Raw genomic sequence first — 21,270 nt, 5'->3', positions numbered from 1 at the left:
TTTGAATCCCGCCTGGAGCGAGGTTTACATTTGGCGCTGTGACCTGGATGGGAGTGAGGTTTGGGGGGTGTAACGGAATCAAACTGGTAAGAACTGTGTGTGTAAACCTCACTCCCCTGGCCTCAAGAGGAAGAGACTATGGTTTTTAGTGTCCTTGTTAGCACGCCTGCCTCCCATGCTAGAGATGCCGATTTGAATCCCGCTCGGAGTGAGATGTGCATTTGGTACCGTGACCCGGATAGGAGTGAGGTTTAGGGGGGTGAGTGTAATGGAAGCAAGCTAGTAAGAGCTGTGCGTGTAAACCTCACTCCCCTGGCCTCAAGAGGTGCACTAGAAACTGTGGTCTTTAGCGTCCTTGTTAGCACACCTGCCTCCCATGCTAGAGATGCCGATTTGAATTCCGCTCGGAGTGAGATATGCATTTGGTACCGTGACCCGTATAGGAGTGAGTTTTAGGGGGGTGAGTGTAATGGAAGCAAGCTAGTAAGAGCTGTGTGTGTGTAAACCTCTCTTCCCTGGCCTCAAGATGTGTAGAGACTGTGGTCTTTAGCGTCCTTGTTAGCACGCCTGTCTCCCATGATAGAGACGCCAATTTGAATCCCGCTAGGAGTGAGGTTTACATTTGGTGCCGTGACCCAGATAGGAGTGAGGTTTAGGGCGGTGAGTGTAATGGAAGCAAGCTAGTAAGAGCTGTGTGTGTAAACCCCACTCCCCTGGCCTCAAGAGGCCAATGCCGGAGATGCTGGTTTGAATCCTGTTTGGAGTTGAGTAGGACCGGTTATATAAAGAAGGATCTGATTATGGACACTTGTTGACTGCTCTGCTTCACTATCAGCTCCAATTCATCAGTTAAAAAAATAATACAATTTGAGTTTGGTTAAAAACATTTAAGATTTTACGTAAAAACTGTGTGACAAAAGTGCAAAAAGTGCAATGTACACTACTGTTCAAAAGTTTAGGGTGAGTTTGGGGTTTTATTGTTCTCAAAAGTAGTCTAAAGCCGCATTTATTTGATCTAAAATACAGTAAAACAATATATTATTGCAGTTTTTAAAAAATGTATATTGTAATATATTAAAAAATGTAATTTATTCACGTAACGGCAAAGCTGAATATTCAGAAGACATTACATCAGTCTTTAGTGACACATGATCCTTCAGAAATCTTTCTAAAAATGTGATTTGCTGCTCAAGAAACATTATCAATGTTGAAAACAGTTGTCTTGTTTAATATTTTTGTGGACACCGTGATTTTCAGTGTTCCTTGAAAGTTCAAAAGAACAGTATTTATTTGAAGTAGAAAACTGCAATATTATATTTTATGAACTTCTTAGAAAGTGAACATTACTGATTGCAAACTTTTGAACGGTAGTACTTATGTTCTCCGTCTCTGCCAGAACCAGTAAAGTACACACATTAGCTGAGGTCACATTAAATGAAATGTTCTCAAGAGCTCTTTTCGTGGTTTGAAAGTACAGTGAAGTGTTTCCCTGTCACCGTGCACCTCTCGATTAGCCGACATTTGTCCTAATGGCTTGTTCAATCAAAGTTCAATGCATGCAACTCCTTCACACCACAGTAATCTGCTGCATGTGACCTGTGCAAGCAGCACAGCAGTCAAATCTAACCCAAAGATAATAAGTGGCTTGTGCCAGCTGTTTTATTATATTTATTATTTCAAAATGCAAAACTCACAATCACAATGATAGGGTGTTGTAGGTGATTGCAAGGGCTTCTGGTATTATGCAATTTGGTTTCCATTTAAAAAGAGGACAAGGATCATGTATAACAAGACTTCTTGCCATAAGTGATGGTGAGTCCCACAGCTGGGTGTAAATCTCCATGTCAGTCCACCAGAACAACAAGGGCTCTTTTATCGATTAGAACGGAGCCCTTTCACCCAGCAAGCCATATGATTGGACGAGCTGTCACAGATACAAATGGCAGATCGGAGGAGGGGTCACTGAGGAAAATGGACGATTGTTGGAAGTTTTGATCAAGAGTGAATGATCAGAGTTCATCTCCACAGCTGCACAATGATTGGATGAGCCTTGATCCAATCGGCTGAGTGGCAAAAAAAATTAAAATAATTAAATGGAAAAAAGAGTAGAAATCCTATACCTGAGAGACTGGTTGTGAAAATCATTTTGGAAGAATTTCTATGAATGTGCGTTAAGTTGTGACAGAAAAGATATAACAAAGAAGATCCATTGCGCTTTTTAACTTTTTAAACTTTCTTTAGTGTGTCTTTAATGTTGTTGAGCATGAAAAATGTCTGCAAAGTTACAAAGCACAAAGTCCACTCCAAAGGGAGTTATTTGATTATTTTCTATATCAACCCTGAAATGCCTCAAATGTAATCTTGAGTTTTCTTTCGGGAACGTACACATCTTAATATTCCTCATTTAAAAAAATCACCGTCCAAGACATACGCAAAAAAAAGAAAAAAGGACAAGGCCTGGTTAAGTTGCATTATTGTAGTGTGTTGTTGATACTTTATGGTAAGGGGCGTGACATTTCTGAAACATGCTTAATGGTTGACCAAACACAACACACTGATCCAGCCAACCAATCAGAGCACATTGTGCTTTTCAGAAGGAGGGGCGTCATAGAGACAGGAAGGAACTAAACATTCAAGCATTTTTGAACATTCAAGCATAAAACCTGTTCTAGTAGACCCCAAAACAAAATCAAAACATTGTAAAACTGCATAATATGGCCTTTTTAACATAATAAATTACACTTAAAACACAAAAAAATATGGGGGGCGGGCCTATATAGAAGAAATAAGCTATCTACAAAGGATGTGGTATTTTCCATGAAATTCTGTTGCTTACATTCACATTTGTGAATGAAAAGCATGCACTAGGTCACGGTGACAAACTTCAAAAACAAGCCCCCACGTGCCAGATGAATCCGGTGACCCAGTCAGCTTCAAACCTGATTCATATTAGCTATCAGAGAAACTGCCATGTGGTGGGGATGAAGGCGGGTGTTGTTGCCGGGGGAATAGTTATTTTTTGCCTGTGACTCGATTTGCTCTAGAAACATGACTAATGAGATCGAGGAAAACAAACTTGGTCACAGAATGGCTTTGGTGCAGAGCTTACTGACCTAAAAAAAAGCTTCTAAGACCCTTCGCTTTATTTTCAGACTTTGATAGTTCCTGATTGACACTGGTTTTGGGTAATTTTCTACACTCTTAAGAGTTCTTCAGTGGTTCTTTGGAGTGGCATAACCACATACTTTCATCAAGAACTTTACATCGGTGTATTGATCATTGGATCCCATTGGATCCTCTAGTTTTCCTAGAAAAATTCTTGTTGAAGTTCTTTGACATCAGGCTTTGGAGTGTATATAAGAGCTTCTCACTGAAAATACACTGGCAGTATAGAAACCAGCTAAAAATCATGCACAAATACTGTAGATAAAATGTCCGTAGACTTCATAGGTTAAAATGCATCTTTCACCATTTCTTTTTCTTATTTTACAACTCGAGTTAAATGGTCTTGCAATTCACTTAAAAGCTTACTTTAATTCAATCATTTTTCAAGGCATGCATAATAATTACATAGAAAACTGTTCATTGAAATAATTTTAGAAGTAGAACAGAATGTCGTTGCTTGATGTTTCATGTCAAATACCCAAAAAGTAAACTGACTGAGTGAAAAAAAAATCTAGACATTCAATAACCAGTGATGCTCATGACACATTGAGAAAGAAACAGAGTTCAGTGTCAAAAGACAGACGTGTGCAAAGTAGCAAAAAAAAAAATCTCACAAAGACAAAAAATAAAAAGTCAAATCACAAAGACACAAAATGAAAACACAAAGGTGTCAGAATGGATGAAAGATGCTCGCAGCAGGGGAGTGGAAAGCAGGAAATAGAAAACAGAGTGACAGTAAGACAACCTGTCACTATTGAGAATCTTCAGTGCCGAGGTACACACACACACACACACACACACACACACACACACACACACACACACACACACACACACACACACACACACACACACACACACACACGTTGGGTTTTCATGTTTTATGGGGACTTTCCATAGGCGTAATGGTTTTTATACTGTATAAACTGTATATTCTATCCCCCTACACTGACCCTACCCCTAAACCTACCCATCACAGGAGACATTCTGCATTTTTACATTTTCAAAAAACATCACATAGTCTGATTTAAAAGATGTTTTCCTCATGGGGACCAGCATGTCCCCATAACGTAGGGATTACCAGTCCACACACACACACACACACACACACACACACACACACACACACACACACACACACACACACACACACACACACACACACACACACACACACACACACACACACACACACACACACACACACACACACACACACACACACACACACACACACACACACACACACACACACACACACACACACACACACACACACACAAATATGTGGCCTGAGAAAAAAATAACATCAGAATAAACGTAAAAATATAATCTGCATATGTTAAGAAAAGTGCAAAGGGCATATCAATAGAACGTTCCCTCTGAAATGTACATAAATAGTAAAATAACATTATTACATGATCCACCACAATTAAAAAAAATATGACACAACACTTTATGGCTAATTCATGTGCAAAAATTAAAAAAAGAGGAGGGACGGCAGAATAACAGGGATCAGCACAATCATTTATGCCACGTATTGTCTTTTCAACCACATGATCTACACACTAACACTAACTAACTTAGATGTTTATTCTGTTTAACACAAAGGACTATAGAGTGCCACAGAGACGGCCAAAACTGCAAACAAGTTAGCTTTTCAGGTTCTATCATCCTGAAGTCAATGGAGTTTTAAATGGGTTTTTGGTTAAATGCCAGAAACGAGGTCTGTGGTGAACACAAGCTCAAGAAATGTTCACGTTTTATTCTACGACATAAAATAGATCACACTAATCCCCCTTGTCTATCTCTGTAGTCCCATTTAGACACTTAGCATCTAACAGGTGTCTAAATGGGACTACAGAGATTGTCGGGAACATTAAACATCATTAGCCGAACAGATGAACTCATTTACTCACTAGTCCGCTTTCACAGCCTGGTTGTGTTCACAATCATGTTCGGGCAAACTATTTTAACTCAAAGACTAAAAGGTGTTGACGTTGAAGTCATGCAACGCAGTGTAGTTCATTTATACCCTACATTTAGCTTTTTCTTCTACCGGTTGCATTTAGGCTTCAAAATTCATAAAGCTTGTGTTAATAGACAAAGATCATCATGATGAACAAAATGAGCAAGAATCATAAACCTTTGGTCACAGACCTTATTTTCCAAAATTCAAAAGCCAATGGAAAAAATCCTATTGGATATATGTCACTGCAGCACTCTATTAAAACAAAAAAGTGCATTGCTTAAAATGGTGAGAAAATAAGACATTCTCTTCCACTTATATAGGCCTACTAAACTATCGAATCCGGTTTTATACGATGGGGCATCTCTGGAAGTTATGGCCCCATCTCTGACTGAATGGGTAAATACTGTTTTATGTCATGTCCTGAGAAGCCTTGGCTTTACTGATGGGGCAGCAGTAAGGTGAATCCTGTTCGACTCTTCTTGAAGTCTGCGATGGACTGGCCGGGTTTGGCCTCTACGTTGATACTCTTAGGTTTGCCGCCCATATGTACCTGGACTGCTGAGGTGCACACTTTCACTGGCAGAGGAGTGTTCTTCACTCTGGAATAAACAGATGACATGACATAATTACACTTGAATCTAGACAATACTGCTGGATACATCCACAAAATAGCTTGCGACAGCTCTCACAGCTCCCTTTGGCCTATAAAAAGCAGGCAAAGCTTTGCACTCTTGTCAGTTGTGTTTCTGGTTGATTTTTAGTGGTTCATGATGAGAATCCAATGTAGGAGCTTTATTATGGGTTGAGTGTTATATGTTACACAGCGGTACAGAGTCCTGAGACAATCCTGCCACATAAAACAATAAACCAACTCATCACTCCAGATGCCTTAATAAAATGGGCTCTGCTCAATTAGTGGTGCTTGTTAAGGCTATTGCTCTAAGATTAGATTAGATAAGATTTTAAATAAATCTGCTTGAAATCACTCCTGTATCAGTAGGCAATGAGCTGGCTGCTGTTGTGCAGCATGCTTTCAGAAACCCTCCACCTTCCCCAGCTCCACCTGTATAGATCTGCTACGGGCAATTCATGTACAAGTCCTGTACAATGTCCTGTTGCAGCAATAACCTAAAGTAGCAGCAGCAGTGTAGTAGATCAATTCCACCATAACCAAACATATCAACATAGTCATACCCATTACCATGCCAAACACTCTGAGAGTTGTCATGATAGAAACACTGTTATTAAACAAATCAAAAGTGATAGCAAAAGCTACCAAATAAATGCAGCATTGGTGAACATAAGAGGCAAAAACATTGGTTAAAAATCTTACAAACCCCAAACTTTTGAATGGTAGTGTATGTAACAGTTTAAAATTGAATTGTCATATGTAATGCTTTGGGTCAGGGGTACAATTTTAATTCATTTTTTTAAACCATGCTGCTTCGTTTTTGATTGTAGAGCTAACTTATTATGCACTATGACAAAATGACAAACAATTATGTATACAATACATAAAAAAGAAAAGAAAAACTAAAGTATATGTATTGTAGCTAATTACACATAAAACATTGTTTTAAGCACATCTAGGATTTATCAGCCTATTATATAAGTGGTTCGGAGGCAGTAAAGTGGGGCTCAAAAAGTCCCATTTGATGGAGTCAAAAATAATGTTCTATGTAGGACAGAACAGATGAAAAGGGACACCTCCGCTGTCTGATCCTGTCCCTGTTCCCTAAATGCATAGTCCTCTCGCTTCCTCAGAGTATTTAAAAATGATCACCAACTCTCAGAGTGAAAAGACAACTATGGCCCACAAAGGGCCCTATTTTAACGATCTGAGCGCATGGTATCAAGAGCATGGTGCAGGTGCACTGGAATCCACTTTTGCTAGTTTAACGATGGAAAAAATGGTCCAAAAGGGTTGTACTAAAGGCAGGTGCACACTGTGCGATTTTGGCCACGATTTGGCCGTCTGAGACAAATTTTGCAAATCCTAAAAGATTCCTCTGATCCTAGGCTAAAATCTGAAAGTCTTTGATCGTTAGTTTGACATGTTCACCGGCAGCCGATTAATGACCGCTGCGATCAAATTGTACCTCAGACGAAACTCTGGCAGTGTCAGAAGATTTGGCACACAATCCTACAGTTACTTCTCCAAGGACAAACGTCAAATTATCTTCATTTTTCAAGACAAACTAAGACCAAAATGAGTGCTAGAGATTTCTTTGTAGCCACCATTTCAATCCCGCGTGTATGCTGCTCATTGTCACTGAATGTGTCATTGATTGATGATATAAAACTCCAGACAAGTTTTCTTGCGTGCGTCCGTTTTTAGCACGCCTTGACTATCGTACAGTCTGACATTAATGACAACTTAGATCTTACAGTGTGACATGGCTTACAGCGGGGATCATGTTCGTACAGTCTGACAAGGAACAAAGTAAAGGACTATTATAAATCGCACAGTGTGCACCCAGCTTTAGTCTCTTAATGAGTAATGGGTGTGTTTTGGGCGTAATGTGCAATAAACCAATCCGAGACGTATCTCCCCTTCCCTTTAAAAGCCAGTTGCCCTTGTACCATGGCAGATTCGCTATTTACATGCCGGAATTTGAGAGCGGATTGACTGAACGCTTCTCCAGAGAGGAATCCTTTTATTTTTAATATTTAAAAATGTTTGTGTGCTGTTGCGCGTCCCTGTGTGTGTAATAAGCAGAGTGTTCGTGTGTTGTGCAGCCGCCTATAGGATTATATTATTAACGCGCCCTTTAAATAACACAAAAAAAACCCTGAAAACGACTGCGTCTAAAGTCAATGGCGCAGTCGTTTTCAGCTGCCTCAAAATAGCAACGTGCCAACAATACGCCTTAACATGCCTCGTTTTCAGACCAGCACGCCCATGGGCGAACAGATGGGCACGAGTGCATTTGCTATTTAAACAAGGTGGCCTACCTTACAATCAACCCTGAATCCGTTGCTTTAAGAAATGAACAGATTTTCATGAGGAGAAAGCTCAACGCGTCTCAAAACGATAAAACTGAATTCAAGTTACAGCGCTTCACTTGATGTGTTTGTATGAGTTGATGTGTGGGCGTTGACGCATGGATCGTCAGTATTTGAATCTGAAAGAGCGCGTGCTCCGTGGGCGTGGCCGCATTAGTGGATAATGAAGGCTCGCGAAAGACATCTATCACTTTTCAACCAGATTACATAAGCGCAGCATATTTGTTTTCGATTTGGTTTACATTGTTTAAAACCTGATATTTCAGCGTTTCTTTAGACATATGTCTCGTGTTTGTGAGACAAGTATTCACTAAGCTAGAGGTCCTTTTCTGAAGATCTCAATGAATGTTTTTGAGAGAGAGGCTACAGATCGCGCATCATGTTTGTTTTCTTTATTTTGCAAAAAGCAAAACATTTTGTTATTATTGTGACTGTACACAAAAAATAAATAAAAACTTAAGAGATTATAATGATGTATAACACTTGCCTGAATAATAAAAAACGAGTCATTTGAGTCTCTTTATGGCACTGATAAGAAAAAAAGAGAGCCGATCGCGCCGGCCGACTCTAGAGGGTTAAACAACGTGGTGCTAGACATGAAAATGATAACTGCGTCAGGCTGAAACTAGCAAAAAACTCTTGGATCGCACCTGACGTCGCATTGCGCGAGGTGCATGATAGGGCCCAAAGTCTCTTTTATACAGACTTTGATACATTTGATACATCTTTTATACATCTATGAAACACAAATGAAATGGTACATAAATGCACATCAATTTAATATAGCAAATTATTAAGGGGCCATATTAGACACTTTTGTAGCATTACATTTTTCCCCCACTTACTTTCCAATTCCACTTATAACTTCATGTTTTTTCTGCACCCATGTTGAACCCTCTGTCTGATCTTAGAATTAAACAGGCTGTTTTGATATTGTACCTTTAAGACTTCTATAAGTAAATGACCTCTGATATCCTATGTGTACTGGTGTAGTTTGAAATGTTGTTCAATTTGATGAATACTTCAATGATGATGAATAATTTGAAGTTATTTTACTAGCCTAATCAATAAGGAAGGAAAGTCCATGATATATTGTGAATTTGGTCACAGCTGAAATACATTACGTTCAGAATTTTAGAGTTGGTAAAATGTTTTAATGTTTTAAAAGGAGTCTCTTATGCTCACCAAGGCTGCATTTATTTGATCAAAAAACTGAAATATTGTGCAAAAGCTGAATTTTCAGAAGCAATTACTTCAGTCTTTAGTGTCACATGATCCTTCAGAAATCATTTTAATATCAATATTGAAAACAGTTGATGGTTTTTGAATAACTCCTTATGCAGCTTACATGCAAAATGAAGCTTAAAAGTAAAAAAAGAAAAATCAAATTTTCCCTTACATGCTTCCTTTAAAAATTGATTATATTCGTTTTTGGTATTTTTTATTCCTGGTTGGCACCTACTAAAGCATGGAGCAGAATCAGATGGTCTCTTTCCTTTTTGCCAGGTTTTCTCTTTCCTACCCACCGCAAACCATGCAGAGAACCAAATCAAACTTTCCTCATTAAGCCCTCCCAACAGGTGGACGGCAGTCTGCCATGAAAAAAGCTGGTTGTGGGTCATGCAACTTCTCACTTCTCTTGTTCCCTTTCCACTCAGCTGTTCCCATTAGGGCTCAAAGCCATGGTCCGCACACACCCATCAACCCACTGACCTGCTGATTCACCAACTCACCAAAAGAAGGTCAGTGAAACATGGAACTGGAGGACATCCTATGGATCTATGTTAAGATGTAAATTAAAGGAACAGTTTACCCCCACCCCAAAAATGGGAGGAGCGTATTTAAATAAATCAAGCAACGTGATTTACTAATGTGTTTTGCGATAGTCAATTTACTGGCATTTGCGCCATTATTAAAAGGGTTAGTTCACCCAAAAATGAAAATTAGCCCATGATTTACTCCCTCAAGTCATCCTAGGTGTATATGAGTTATATTAAAAATGTCCTGGCTCTTCCAAGCTTTATAATGGCAGTGAATTGTTGGGTCATCTTTGAAGTTCATACAAGTGCATCTATTCATCATATAACTGCTCCACATGGCTCCGGGGGGTTAATAAAGGCCTTCTGAAGCGAAGTGGCTCGTTTGTGTAAAAAAAATATCCATATTTAAAACTATAGACTAAAATAAGCTTCCCGCCTCTTCTCTTATCGAAATCCTCCGCCATTTCTCTTTAAAAAAATCTCGTTTTAGACTTCTAACTCATGACCGGTGTTTTGTTTTGCTCTATCCTCTGCGCTTCTGCGTTTGTTAATATTCATGCATCAAGGGTTCAAGGGTTACTCTTTCACCATAACTTTTTACTCTTTCACTTGCGTACCACCGAAAGCTAGTTATTTTAGTCTATAAAGTTTTAAATATGGATATTTTTCTTACACAAATGCACCACTTCGCCTCAGAAGGCCTTTATTAAAGGGATAGTTCACCCAAAAATGAAAATTCTGTCATCATTTACTCACCCTCAAGTTGTTCCAAACCTGTATGAGTTTCTTTGTTCTGCTGAACACAAAAGAAGATATTTAGAAGAATGTTTGTAACAAAGCAGAGAGAGCAACCATTGACTACCATAGTAGGGAAAAAAAATACTATGGTAGTCAATGGTTGCTCTCGCTGCTTTGTTACAAACATTCTTCATATAACTCTAATATTACTCCGATTTTATTTGTCTGAAAGAAGAATGTCATATACACCTAGGATGACTTGAGGGTTCTCAATTCTGTCAGATTTTACTCACCTTCATGTCGTTCGAAGCCCAAAATACTTTGGTTAATCTTTGAAACACAAATTAAGATATTTTTAATGATACCATAGAGGTTTCTGTCATTCCATTGAAAGTCCAGACAACCAAAACCTAAAATTTCTACTTTTATGTAAACAAAAAACAACATATTGGATTGTGGTAGTAAATGATGACAGAATTAAAATGTTTAGGTGAACTATATTCCTGAGCGAGTCGGTTACTATTGGCTTAGACCAGTTGGGTACATGGTGCAGCACTTTTTTGGAATTCCTCTAAAAACTTTGGGAGGTGTAGGTTTTCCGAAAAGGTGCAGATTGAGTTGACCTGTTTTTCCAGGGACATGACGTCCCAACCGATGAGAAGATGATGCAGTTGGGCTGCATTATTTATTGCCATGGAAACCATACGACAGAACTGGGACGCAGCAGCAACTCCGTATGGTTCTTGTGTGCCCTGCCTTCCTTCCTCCATGTGAACCTTCTTTTTTTATTCAGCGTTTCTGTCACATGTGACTGTACATCTCCATGTCCATTATAGTGAATCATTGACAACTCTGTTTTGGGCCATGCCTGAAAAACACATTTTACACATTCTAGTCATTTCCAGATCCGTTACTCCTGCAAGCCCGTCCCTAAGAGTGGAAACCAACTCAAGAATACACAAGCAACCACGGCAGTCTGCGTCCCCAGGGCTCGACTGTCACTGCGCATACTTTTTGTTTACCATCACACCATGAGTTTGGACCCCCATGGGCTCTGACTGTGTGCGTTTGTTTGCAGTCTCCTCCTAATGGCCTGTTGAGTACATCACCAGCAAAAGCAATGTAGCAAAGTAACAATGTTCCAATGAAGATACAATGTTAAATTTTGCATTATTTTTGTTAGCAATATGTTTTTGTCCCTTACACTTTTAAAAATAAAGGCTCCAAAATGAGTTTTTTTGCAGCTATGCCTTAGATTCAATAATCTAAAGAACCTTTTTTTCATTATTATTTGTGCGTTGGAAAGGTTCAATGTATTCTTCCTCATATGGTGGCTTCATGTGAGAAATATTCCGTATATGAGAATAAAAAGAGAAAAAAAGATTATGATGGTAATTTTTCCACAAACATAAAAGCTGTTAGATGTGAGAGTCACATCACTTGGTTTATGTGTTTTATAGGAAGCAGATAATTGCTTTTTTGTTCATCACTTTTACTATTGCTCATAATGATTAGTGATTTGAACAGTGAATATCGAAATGAACCCTTTTTTTTCAGCAAGGCACATTAAATAGATTTTTCAATATTTCAATTAAATACTGTTTGAACTTTATTTTTTTTAAAGAATCCCTAAAAAAGTATCACGGTTTCCACAAAAACTCAGCTTTGCCATTACAGGAATACATTACGTTTTAAAATATATTCAAATAGAAAAACATTATTTTAAATCACAATAATATTTTACTGTTTTTACTGAATTTATAATCAAATAAATGCAGCCTCATAAGCAGAGACTTTCAAAAACATTGAAAAATCTTACCAATGCCAAACTTTTGAACAGTAGTGCAAATATAATAAAATTAATATACAAAAATGCTTGTTGGTGAAGGCTCACCGTGACTTTGCACTTTTGTATTTTAAGGTTTCTACTATCACTTTCATGGTTTATTAATAACACTAAGGCATCTGAGGTCAGTGGAAACTCTCTTCCACCTTTCCCGGCTCTGCCACTTCCATTCAGTTTCATCCTGAACTAAACAAACTTCTGCATCTTCCTTGCTTCTAAAATCATTCTCACCTCAGGCATTCATCCATAACACAACATCACTTCCTTCGCCCTCTCTCAAACTGTCAGACATTTTTCCCAAAGGCAAAGGCTCTTAGGACAGGAGCTGAGAATGCACATCTGTCAACGAGACAGAAGTGACAAACTCTTTCAGAGAGACAAAAGGTGGAAGATAGACAAAAAGACTACAGGGGCAGATATGACTGATAGCGAGAGAATGTAAGGACCTGAAATAATTACAGGTTTTAAAGAACTGAAACGAAGGAAAATATCAGGCTAGTTTGAGCCCAAATCTTAGATTAAAGCAAAACAAAACCACATTTTTTATGTTAAATTTTGCTCCTCTTTTCAGTTTGTAGACTAATTGAATAAATCGAATGACGCTTGTTGAATAATGGGAAACTACTATCATATAATCATTATTTTTCTATTTTAATGCATTATAAAATATAAATTATTCCTGTGATGAAGATGAATTGCCAGCGTCATTACTCCAATCTTCAGTCACATGATCCTTCAGAAATCATTCTAATATGCTGAATGGTGCGCAAAAGACACATCTTATTTTTATCAATGTTGAAAACAGTTGTGCTGCTTAATATTTTTTGTGGAAACCGTGATACTTTTTTTGAATAGAAAGTTCAAAAGAACAATGATTTGAAATTGATTTTTTTTGCAACAATGTAAATGTATTTACGGTCAATTTTGATAAATTAATGCTTTTATTCAACAAAGGTGCATTAAATTGATGTAAAAATAAATCTTATTGAGCCCAAGTGTTTGAATGGTAGTCTATGCTAATCGACAATGTTAAAATATTCACTTTTTGTTAAACTATCCTAGTCAATTACAACCTGAAATCTACAGTAATTATGACAATACATAGTTACAAATCTACTGCATACAATTCTACTTCTTACGCCAATATTGAGCGCAAAACAGCTTGTGTTTTTTTCTGTAATGCAGCTCTTTGTATGCACAAACTAAAAGCCTTCTGGGCCCTATAACAAACCACAGCAGCCATAAGACACCAGGAGGGACCATTACGAGTCCACAGATTGAAGCCCACTTAAAACACACTCAGCCACATACACAATTACATACACACACTCCTCCATCTCCACTACTCCCCATCATCTCTCCTGCAATCCTAATTAGCACTTCCTCAGCTGCTTGGCAACTATCGTCGGGGTAACAGCAGCATCTGCGTCCCACAGAGGTGTGGAAGAACAGGCTGTTTTACTGAGTGTGAGTGAGGGGGAATTCAGGCTAAACTGCTGGGCCAAAACGTGTGCTGATCCTCTATGTGATAAATGACAACATCATTATCAACAAAAAAGAATTAAAGGTAAAATTCACTCCATTATTTGACTTTATGTGAGGAACAGATTGGATTTTAAATCATTATTCACTGAAAATTTGCACCCCTTGAGGCTCACAAATGTCATATGTACTTTTACATATTCATACTTGTTGCATTATGAGACATTCATTTGGTGTTATTGACGTCAGACCTGGAGGAAAAAATCTTGAGATGTGAATATGCATAAATGAGAATGGAATGAGTTCTGGAAAAGAGGAAGGTTTTCAGAATGCCTGCATGATTCAAAATAAAACGGAAATCGCAATATAGCTTAGTGCGATTATTAAAATGAAAAATCTGCAATTTACCTAAAAAAAATATGCGCTGTGTGTTTCAGAGTGAAGCGTGGCACTGTGTTCATTTACACACGAACAGCTCAACGACTTTGGGTTGAGGATCCAAATGCAGTCATTTATTAGGGTAATCTAGAATAGTAATCCATTAAACACTACAATAGGTCAAAACACAGGCAAACAATCCAAATAGGCAACAGGCAGGAAAACACAGGCAGACAGGGTAATCCAAATAACCTGGCAAGAGTCAAAACCATTAACAAGGGAATGCCCCCCCCTTCTACAAACTGCTCAGAATTGCAGTGTGACACAAACAAGACTTCACAATGAGTGACAAAAAACACAGGTTTTGCATCACAGCTCGCCTGCTTATACTACGCGCTAAAAGTATGTACTCTTTTTGTGAAGAAAAAGTACATACTTTTGAGTGTTGCAGAAGAGTAGGCAAGGAACTAAACTAAACTCTGTCGCTTAGTTACGTGGATCCTGTCACTGTAAACTGGCCTGTAAATCATCTTGTCGCAGTTAAAATCCTCCACATTCAAGCTAATTTAATTTCCTTTTCGGAGAGAAATGTTGTAGCCAAGCGGCAACCTCCTCCAGTTTCTCTTGAAGCCAATACGGAAGTGACTTAAACTGCAATTCATCGACTGGCCACTAGGGACAGGCTCCAAAAGGGAGCAGAATCTCATTGAGCCCCATGTTAAAATGCCCAACTTTACAGCAGAAAAAAAACATGTTTACAGCCTGGTACAAATTGTGGTTTTGGTCTATATAGCTAATTTTGCCCTTCATGACAACTGTGAGGGGGGTGAATTTTTTTTATAACTCATTCGTTTACATTATATAAAGCCTTAAAGTTCAGCATAATTAAGGGTGTGGCCACTTTGAGTGACAGGTGGATAGCCATTTATCTGCTATCTGTTAGTCATCGAGTCACCTCAGCTCCACCCACATCCCGCCTTTTTGCCCATTTTCTGTTATCTGTGAGTGAAGCGCGATGACGCGCTGCCAAGATGGCAACGGCCAGCTCGTCCCAACTTTACGCTTCAAAACTGCTCTTCAGAATCCTATGGGTGACGTCACGGACACTACGTCCATATTTTTTTACAGTCTATGGTTGTAGTACGTTGATCTGCCAGTAGTTGTTCATGCGAAGACTCCCCTCATGTGTTTGCAATTTGAATATAATGATGCATTTAAAAGGTAACGGCCAAACGTATCATTACAAACGTTCACAATGCTGCTGCAGATGAAATACAATGTGGATAGATAATGTTGAATAAATATCTTTTAGTCAGTTTAGATTCGGATAATTATTCACTCGACCCCCTTTGGGCCCTATCTTGCACCCAGCGCAATTGACTTTGTACACCGACGCATGTGTCATTCCTATTTTGCACCCGCGCAAAGCGCGCTTTTCCCTCCACAGAAGCACGTCGCTAAACTAGTGAATGAACTTGCGCTACCTGGGCGGTTCAGCGCAAAAAAGGAGGCGTGTTCCGGCGCAAACAATCCCTGGTGCTATTTTGCTGTTCCATTAAACAATTGCGCCACTGACCAGAAAAAACCTAGTCTAAAGTCAGTGGCGCGCTGCGCGTTGTTCATTATGCTATTTTAAGGGCGCATGCTTGACCATAATGTATAGCGTGCACAACGCGCATACACTTTGCTCATGTAATCTACACAGATGCAACAGTTATTTTTGCAAATCATAAATTGTTACACTAAAAAATATTAACACATGAGATGACGGAAATCATTGTGGTGTGCCACGAAGATGTGAAAAAATAGGCATAAATCTAGCTTACAAATTATTCAGGCTAATTGTAGTCTAATAATTAAGGAGACCTGTTTGCCCAATAGTGGCAACTTCTGGCAAGACGTATATGTATATAAGGACATCTAACAAATTGGTTTGTCCGTCAAGAACCAGGAAAAAAAATTGGTGAGGGTGGACGCAGCGATGTCCTCTGCTGGCGTCAGGTCCTGAGTAGAGGCAGATCCACCTCCCGTTACACGGCGTGCCTGATTGATGCTGGCAAGCTTGGACTTTCCCCGTCTTCTGATGTCATTGTAGCGCTTGCGGCACTGGTGCGACGTCCTGGGGATGCCAGCTGATGAAACAATTGTGGCTATTTCCTCCCACGCCTGTTTAACCGACGCTATTTTGGGTGGGTTTCTCCCATCCCCATACAACACAACTTCTCTGTCTTTCACTGCTCTTACAAGAACATCAGTCTCCTCGGCTGTGAACCGCTCCTGGCGTGCGCCTGGTAAATACGCCATAATAATAGCAATCCATAATGGAACTTGCGCACCTGCTTTTACAGGGAATGTTGGATGACGCTCTGATTGGTTTATTCACGTTACGCCAAAACCACACCTATGAATAATGAAGCTACTTCAGACCAACCCATTTTAGATTTGCGCCGGGCGCAAGAGCCATTTATCCCGCCGGGAAAATAGCAACAGCGCCGAGACCCGCCCACAAAGTTACTTGCGCTTCGCGCTTTGACACTTGCGTTTCAGATCGTTAAAATAGGGCCCCTTATCTTAACCTCTCTACATAACTACCAGACTCGCACATCCTCTATGTCTGTAGTTTTTTAACATTTTTTACTTGTGTTTGTAGTTCTAGTATGCAAATTGGAAGTAATCAGGCATAATGAGTGCGGCTAATAGGTTGTGGGACATGATAACCAAGACGAAAGGAGTGCCCTCTGGTAGAAATCAAGGACACTCCAGGTGGTGGATGTAACACCTCTGGTGTTTACAGTGTCTCGGAGCAGCTCGGTTCACAGTAAATGCTGGTTTGGGTTGCTTTAACATGCCTCGGGGAATGCAACATGCACTAACAATCTTCCCAAACTTGTAATGAGAAGCACGTATCAATAAAATACAAGCTCCAAGGGCTCACTGCATTATTTTATTACAATAGTAATATTTCGGTTTTATTTAAAAATAATATTTTTATTTTTATTTATTTATTTCTTATTAATAATTATTTTAGCCAAATTTTGCTGCCCTAGAAACAAAGACAACAAACTTAAATGACAATAGTATTTCTTATCATAAAAATCATTAGATTTTCAAATCATGCTGCCCTAGTTTTCAGTGAATAATGAATTACTTAAATTTGAGTCTGTTCCTTATATAAAACGTATCATATGGCTTACAGTAGTGTACAAGTCACATTGACTTCTCACTCCCTTTTAAAGTTTGACAACTCCTAGTCACTGTATGCTTCATTGTATGAAAAAAGCAACATTACAATGTTAAATGGAAGACATACAGGTTCAGAACGACATGAGAGTGCGTTAATAATGGCCATTTTCATTTTTAGATCAATTATCCCTTTAAATCCACTCAAACTATTGCTGCCCTACTGACTCTCTCATCAACATTAAGTGCAATGCTTTGTTATTATGTGAATTATAGTACTACATTGATGGATTTTAAAACCTATTAGCTAAACTTGAGGATGGAATTTATTCTGGAATAACAAATCAAGACTTAATTAATGCAGCAACACCTTGTGTAACGGTTATATAATCATATAGTTCATCACATAGATTACTTCTAGCCAGATTAAGCCTCTGTGACACTAAATGCACATCTTGGGAATGAAGGATGAGATAAGCTGCTCATCAACTCAGCTTGAGAAGATAGTTCCCTTATTGATACACAGCATCACACCAGTGGAGGATTACGCAACAAGCTCTTCCTTCCTATGGGAGAGCAACACACACACAGACACCCAACTGGGATGATGTCACGCATGGCAACAATAGAGCTGATTATTCTGGTCATAATGTCTGCAGATGACACAAACACAAACAATCTCAGTTAGCCCTGCGGAGTGGCACAAACACACACTTCCATTCACAGTGCTGCTTAACATACTCAAGCACATACAACACATAGAACAAATGGTGTTTAGAAGACAGTTCATCTACACCAACAATCAAAAGTTTGGGGTCAGTAAGATTTTTTTTTTTTATTAATACTTTTATTCAGCATGGATGTCAACTTGATCAAAAGTGATAGTGAAGACATTACAATGTTACAAAAGATTTGTATTTCAAATAAATGCTGTTCTTTTGAGCTTATTTATCAACGAATCCTAAAAATGTATCACAGATAACAGACACAAATGACAAAAATATTAGGCTGTTTTCAGCATTGATAATAATAAGAAATCTTTCTTGAGCAGAAAATCATCATATTAGAATGATTTTTGAAGAATCATGACACTCAAGACTGGAGTAATGATGCTGAAAATTCAGCTTTCCCAACATAGGAACAAATTATATTTTAAAATAAAAGCTTTATTGGTGACACTTTATTTTAAAGTGTCCTTGTTACATATGTTACATGTACTTACCATAATAATAACAACAACAACAGTAAATTATACATAATGTACATGCAACTAACCCTCAACCAAACCCTAATCCTACCCTAACCCTATAGTAAGTACATATAGTTAATTAATATTACACTGTTACACAATTAAATATATAATTACACTGTAAAAATGACATTATGTAAAAATATTGGACAATATTATGGTATTTACTGTATTCTTGATCAAATAAATGTATACCCTTGGTGAGCATAAGAGATTTCTTTCAAAAACAAAAAAATCTTACTTCCATTAGTCTACTAGTGTGATGTGTCATTGTTATAGTCAACAAACAGAAGTATTAGGGGAGTAAGTTTTAACACACATCACCCTTAATTAACCGTACTGTAATCAACAGCAAGTTCACATGATGAAATGAGGAGAAAAGAGGACGTTTAACTGTATATATCATTGTCTTGATATTCAGTAGATGCATAAAATAATGAAACAGTTCTGGTAAAATATGAAAGTTTTCTTATGTTACATACATGTATCTAATGAAAGTCACATTGACCCGCCAATGGAAAATCATTATTTTTTCCATAATTTGCATTTAGACTGAATTGATTAAAACTGGGATAAGCTTTTAAGCCTTTAGCGCTGCCTTTTCTCTTTACCAACAAGCTGATGAGTTGAATCAAGTTGCATAAACTTAGCTATTATATTTAGACTGTCTTCAGAACTAATTTGACACACTAGCAATTCGTCATTTACTTATTAGTCTGACTTTTCTGATTCAAATTAGACCAATCTAACTTTTTATGTAACTGACTTTAAAAAGTTAAGAACAGTATTGAAGAAAAAAATAGACGACTAATTTTTAAGACTAGTCTAAGCAGTTTATGCAACCGGCCCCAGGTGTGTTTGATTAGGAAAACATCTAAACTGTGAAGTGCTGGAGTTACCAATGCTCCATAATATTTAAAGAAATAACTGTCATTATTATTATAATGTTATTACCATGGCAATTATTACCATAATTAAAAGGATTTATATGAATGTGCAATTGATTTTAAAATCAAGTCACGCCCTATATTTTTTTCTTGTACGAGAAGCGTTCGTTTCACTTGGATATACACCGATCATACATAACATTATGACAGGTGAAATGAATAACACTGATTATCTCTTCATCACAGCACCAGTTAGTGGGTGGGATATATTGGGCAGCAAGTGAACATTTTGTCCTCAAAGTTGATGTGTTAGAAGCAGGAAAAATGGGCAAGCGTAAGGATTTGAGTGAGTTTGATAAGGGCCAAATTGTGATGGCTAGACGACTGGGTCAGAGCATCTCCAAAGATCAGAGTAGCTTTTATGGGGTGTTCCTGGTCTGCAGTGGTCAGTATCTATCAAAGTTGTCCAAGGAAGGAACAGTGGTGAACTGGCGACAGGGTCATGGGCGGCCAAGGCTCATTGATGCACGTTGGGAGCGAAGGCTGGCCCATGTGTTTGGATCAAACAGACAATCTACTGTAGCTCAAATTGCTCAAGAAGTTAATGCTGGTTCTGATAGAAAGGTGTCGCAGTGCATCACAGTTTGTTGTGTATGGGTCTACATAGTCGAAGAACAGTCAGGGTGCCCATACTGATCCCTTTCCATTACCAAAAGCGGCAACAGTGGGCATGTGAGCATCAGAACTGGACCACGGAGCAATGGAAGAAGGTGGCCTGGTCTGATGAATCACGTTTTCTTGAACATCACGAGGATGGCCGGGTACGTGAGTGTCGCTTACCTGGGGAACACATGGCCCCAGGATACACTATGGGAAGAATGCAAGCTGGCGGAGGCAGTGTGATGCTCTGGGCAATGTTCTGCTGGGAAACCTTGGGTTTCTGCTGGGAAACCATGTTTTTTTTCACACGTACCACCTACCTAAGCATTGTTGCAGACCATGTACACCCTTTCATGGAAACGGTATTTCAGCAAGATAATGCACCCTGCCACAAAGCAAAAATGGTTCAGGAATGGTTTGAGGAGCACAACAACGAGTTTGAGGTGTTGACTTGGACTCTATTACTGTTGACTTGGTAATTTTTGGGGGAGCAGCCTGCATTTTGACGAGATGATGACACCTCTGGCCATTCTGTTGGGTCGTTGGTCCAGTCACAGATACTGTCTGGACAATCCGACCCAATACGGCTCAGTTTCTCTATCTATCTTGCTCTGTCGAGTGGCAGAAGTGATTTTACGTAGGGTTAACACCATGCATTTCCACGCTGACTCCCCTCCCCACACCACGCCCCCTGCTGCAGGGTCTATAGCAGCTTCCAGTTCATGTCAACTTTATTAGTACCAAACCCCGCTGTTGAAAAACGATCAGTCAACAACTTTTTATAATTATAATATTTATGATCTCCTCTAGCCGAGATTATATGACAAAAGCAGCCATCATCATCTGATCATACTAACACTTCAATTTCTGGTCACCATTTCTGTAACCCTACTATACTGCTTGTTAAAGATGATCTATTTAGGTTAAAGAAAATTCACAACTGGTAA

At 38.7% G+C, this 21,270-nt stretch overlaps 1 protein-coding gene across 1 annotated transcript in view; it reads right to left on the bottom strand.

Moving 5' to 3' along the window:
* Nucleotides 1-4,456: 4,456 nt before the first annotated feature.
* The window catches only part of myo1g (myosin IG), a 62,161-nt gene continuing 45,347 nt past the window's right edge, over nt 4,457-21,270 (bottom strand). Inside the window, exon 22 of the mRNA XM_079828774.1 lies at nt 4,457-5,736. Coding sequence (XP_079684900.1) covers nt 5,574-5,736 — 163 coding nt within the window. The 3' untranslated portion in view covers nt 4,457-5,573. The remainder of the gene's footprint in view (nt 5,737-21,270) is intronic.

Source organism: Gobio gobio, assembly GCF_949357685.1.
Source record: "Gobio gobio genome assembly, chromosome: 11".
In the NCBI taxonomy this organism is placed as follows: domain Eukaryota; kingdom Metazoa; phylum Chordata; class Actinopteri; order Cypriniformes; family Gobionidae; genus Gobio; species Gobio gobio.
Note: the sequence above shows the minus strand (reverse complement) of the source record. Positions and strands in the feature narration are given on the sequence as shown.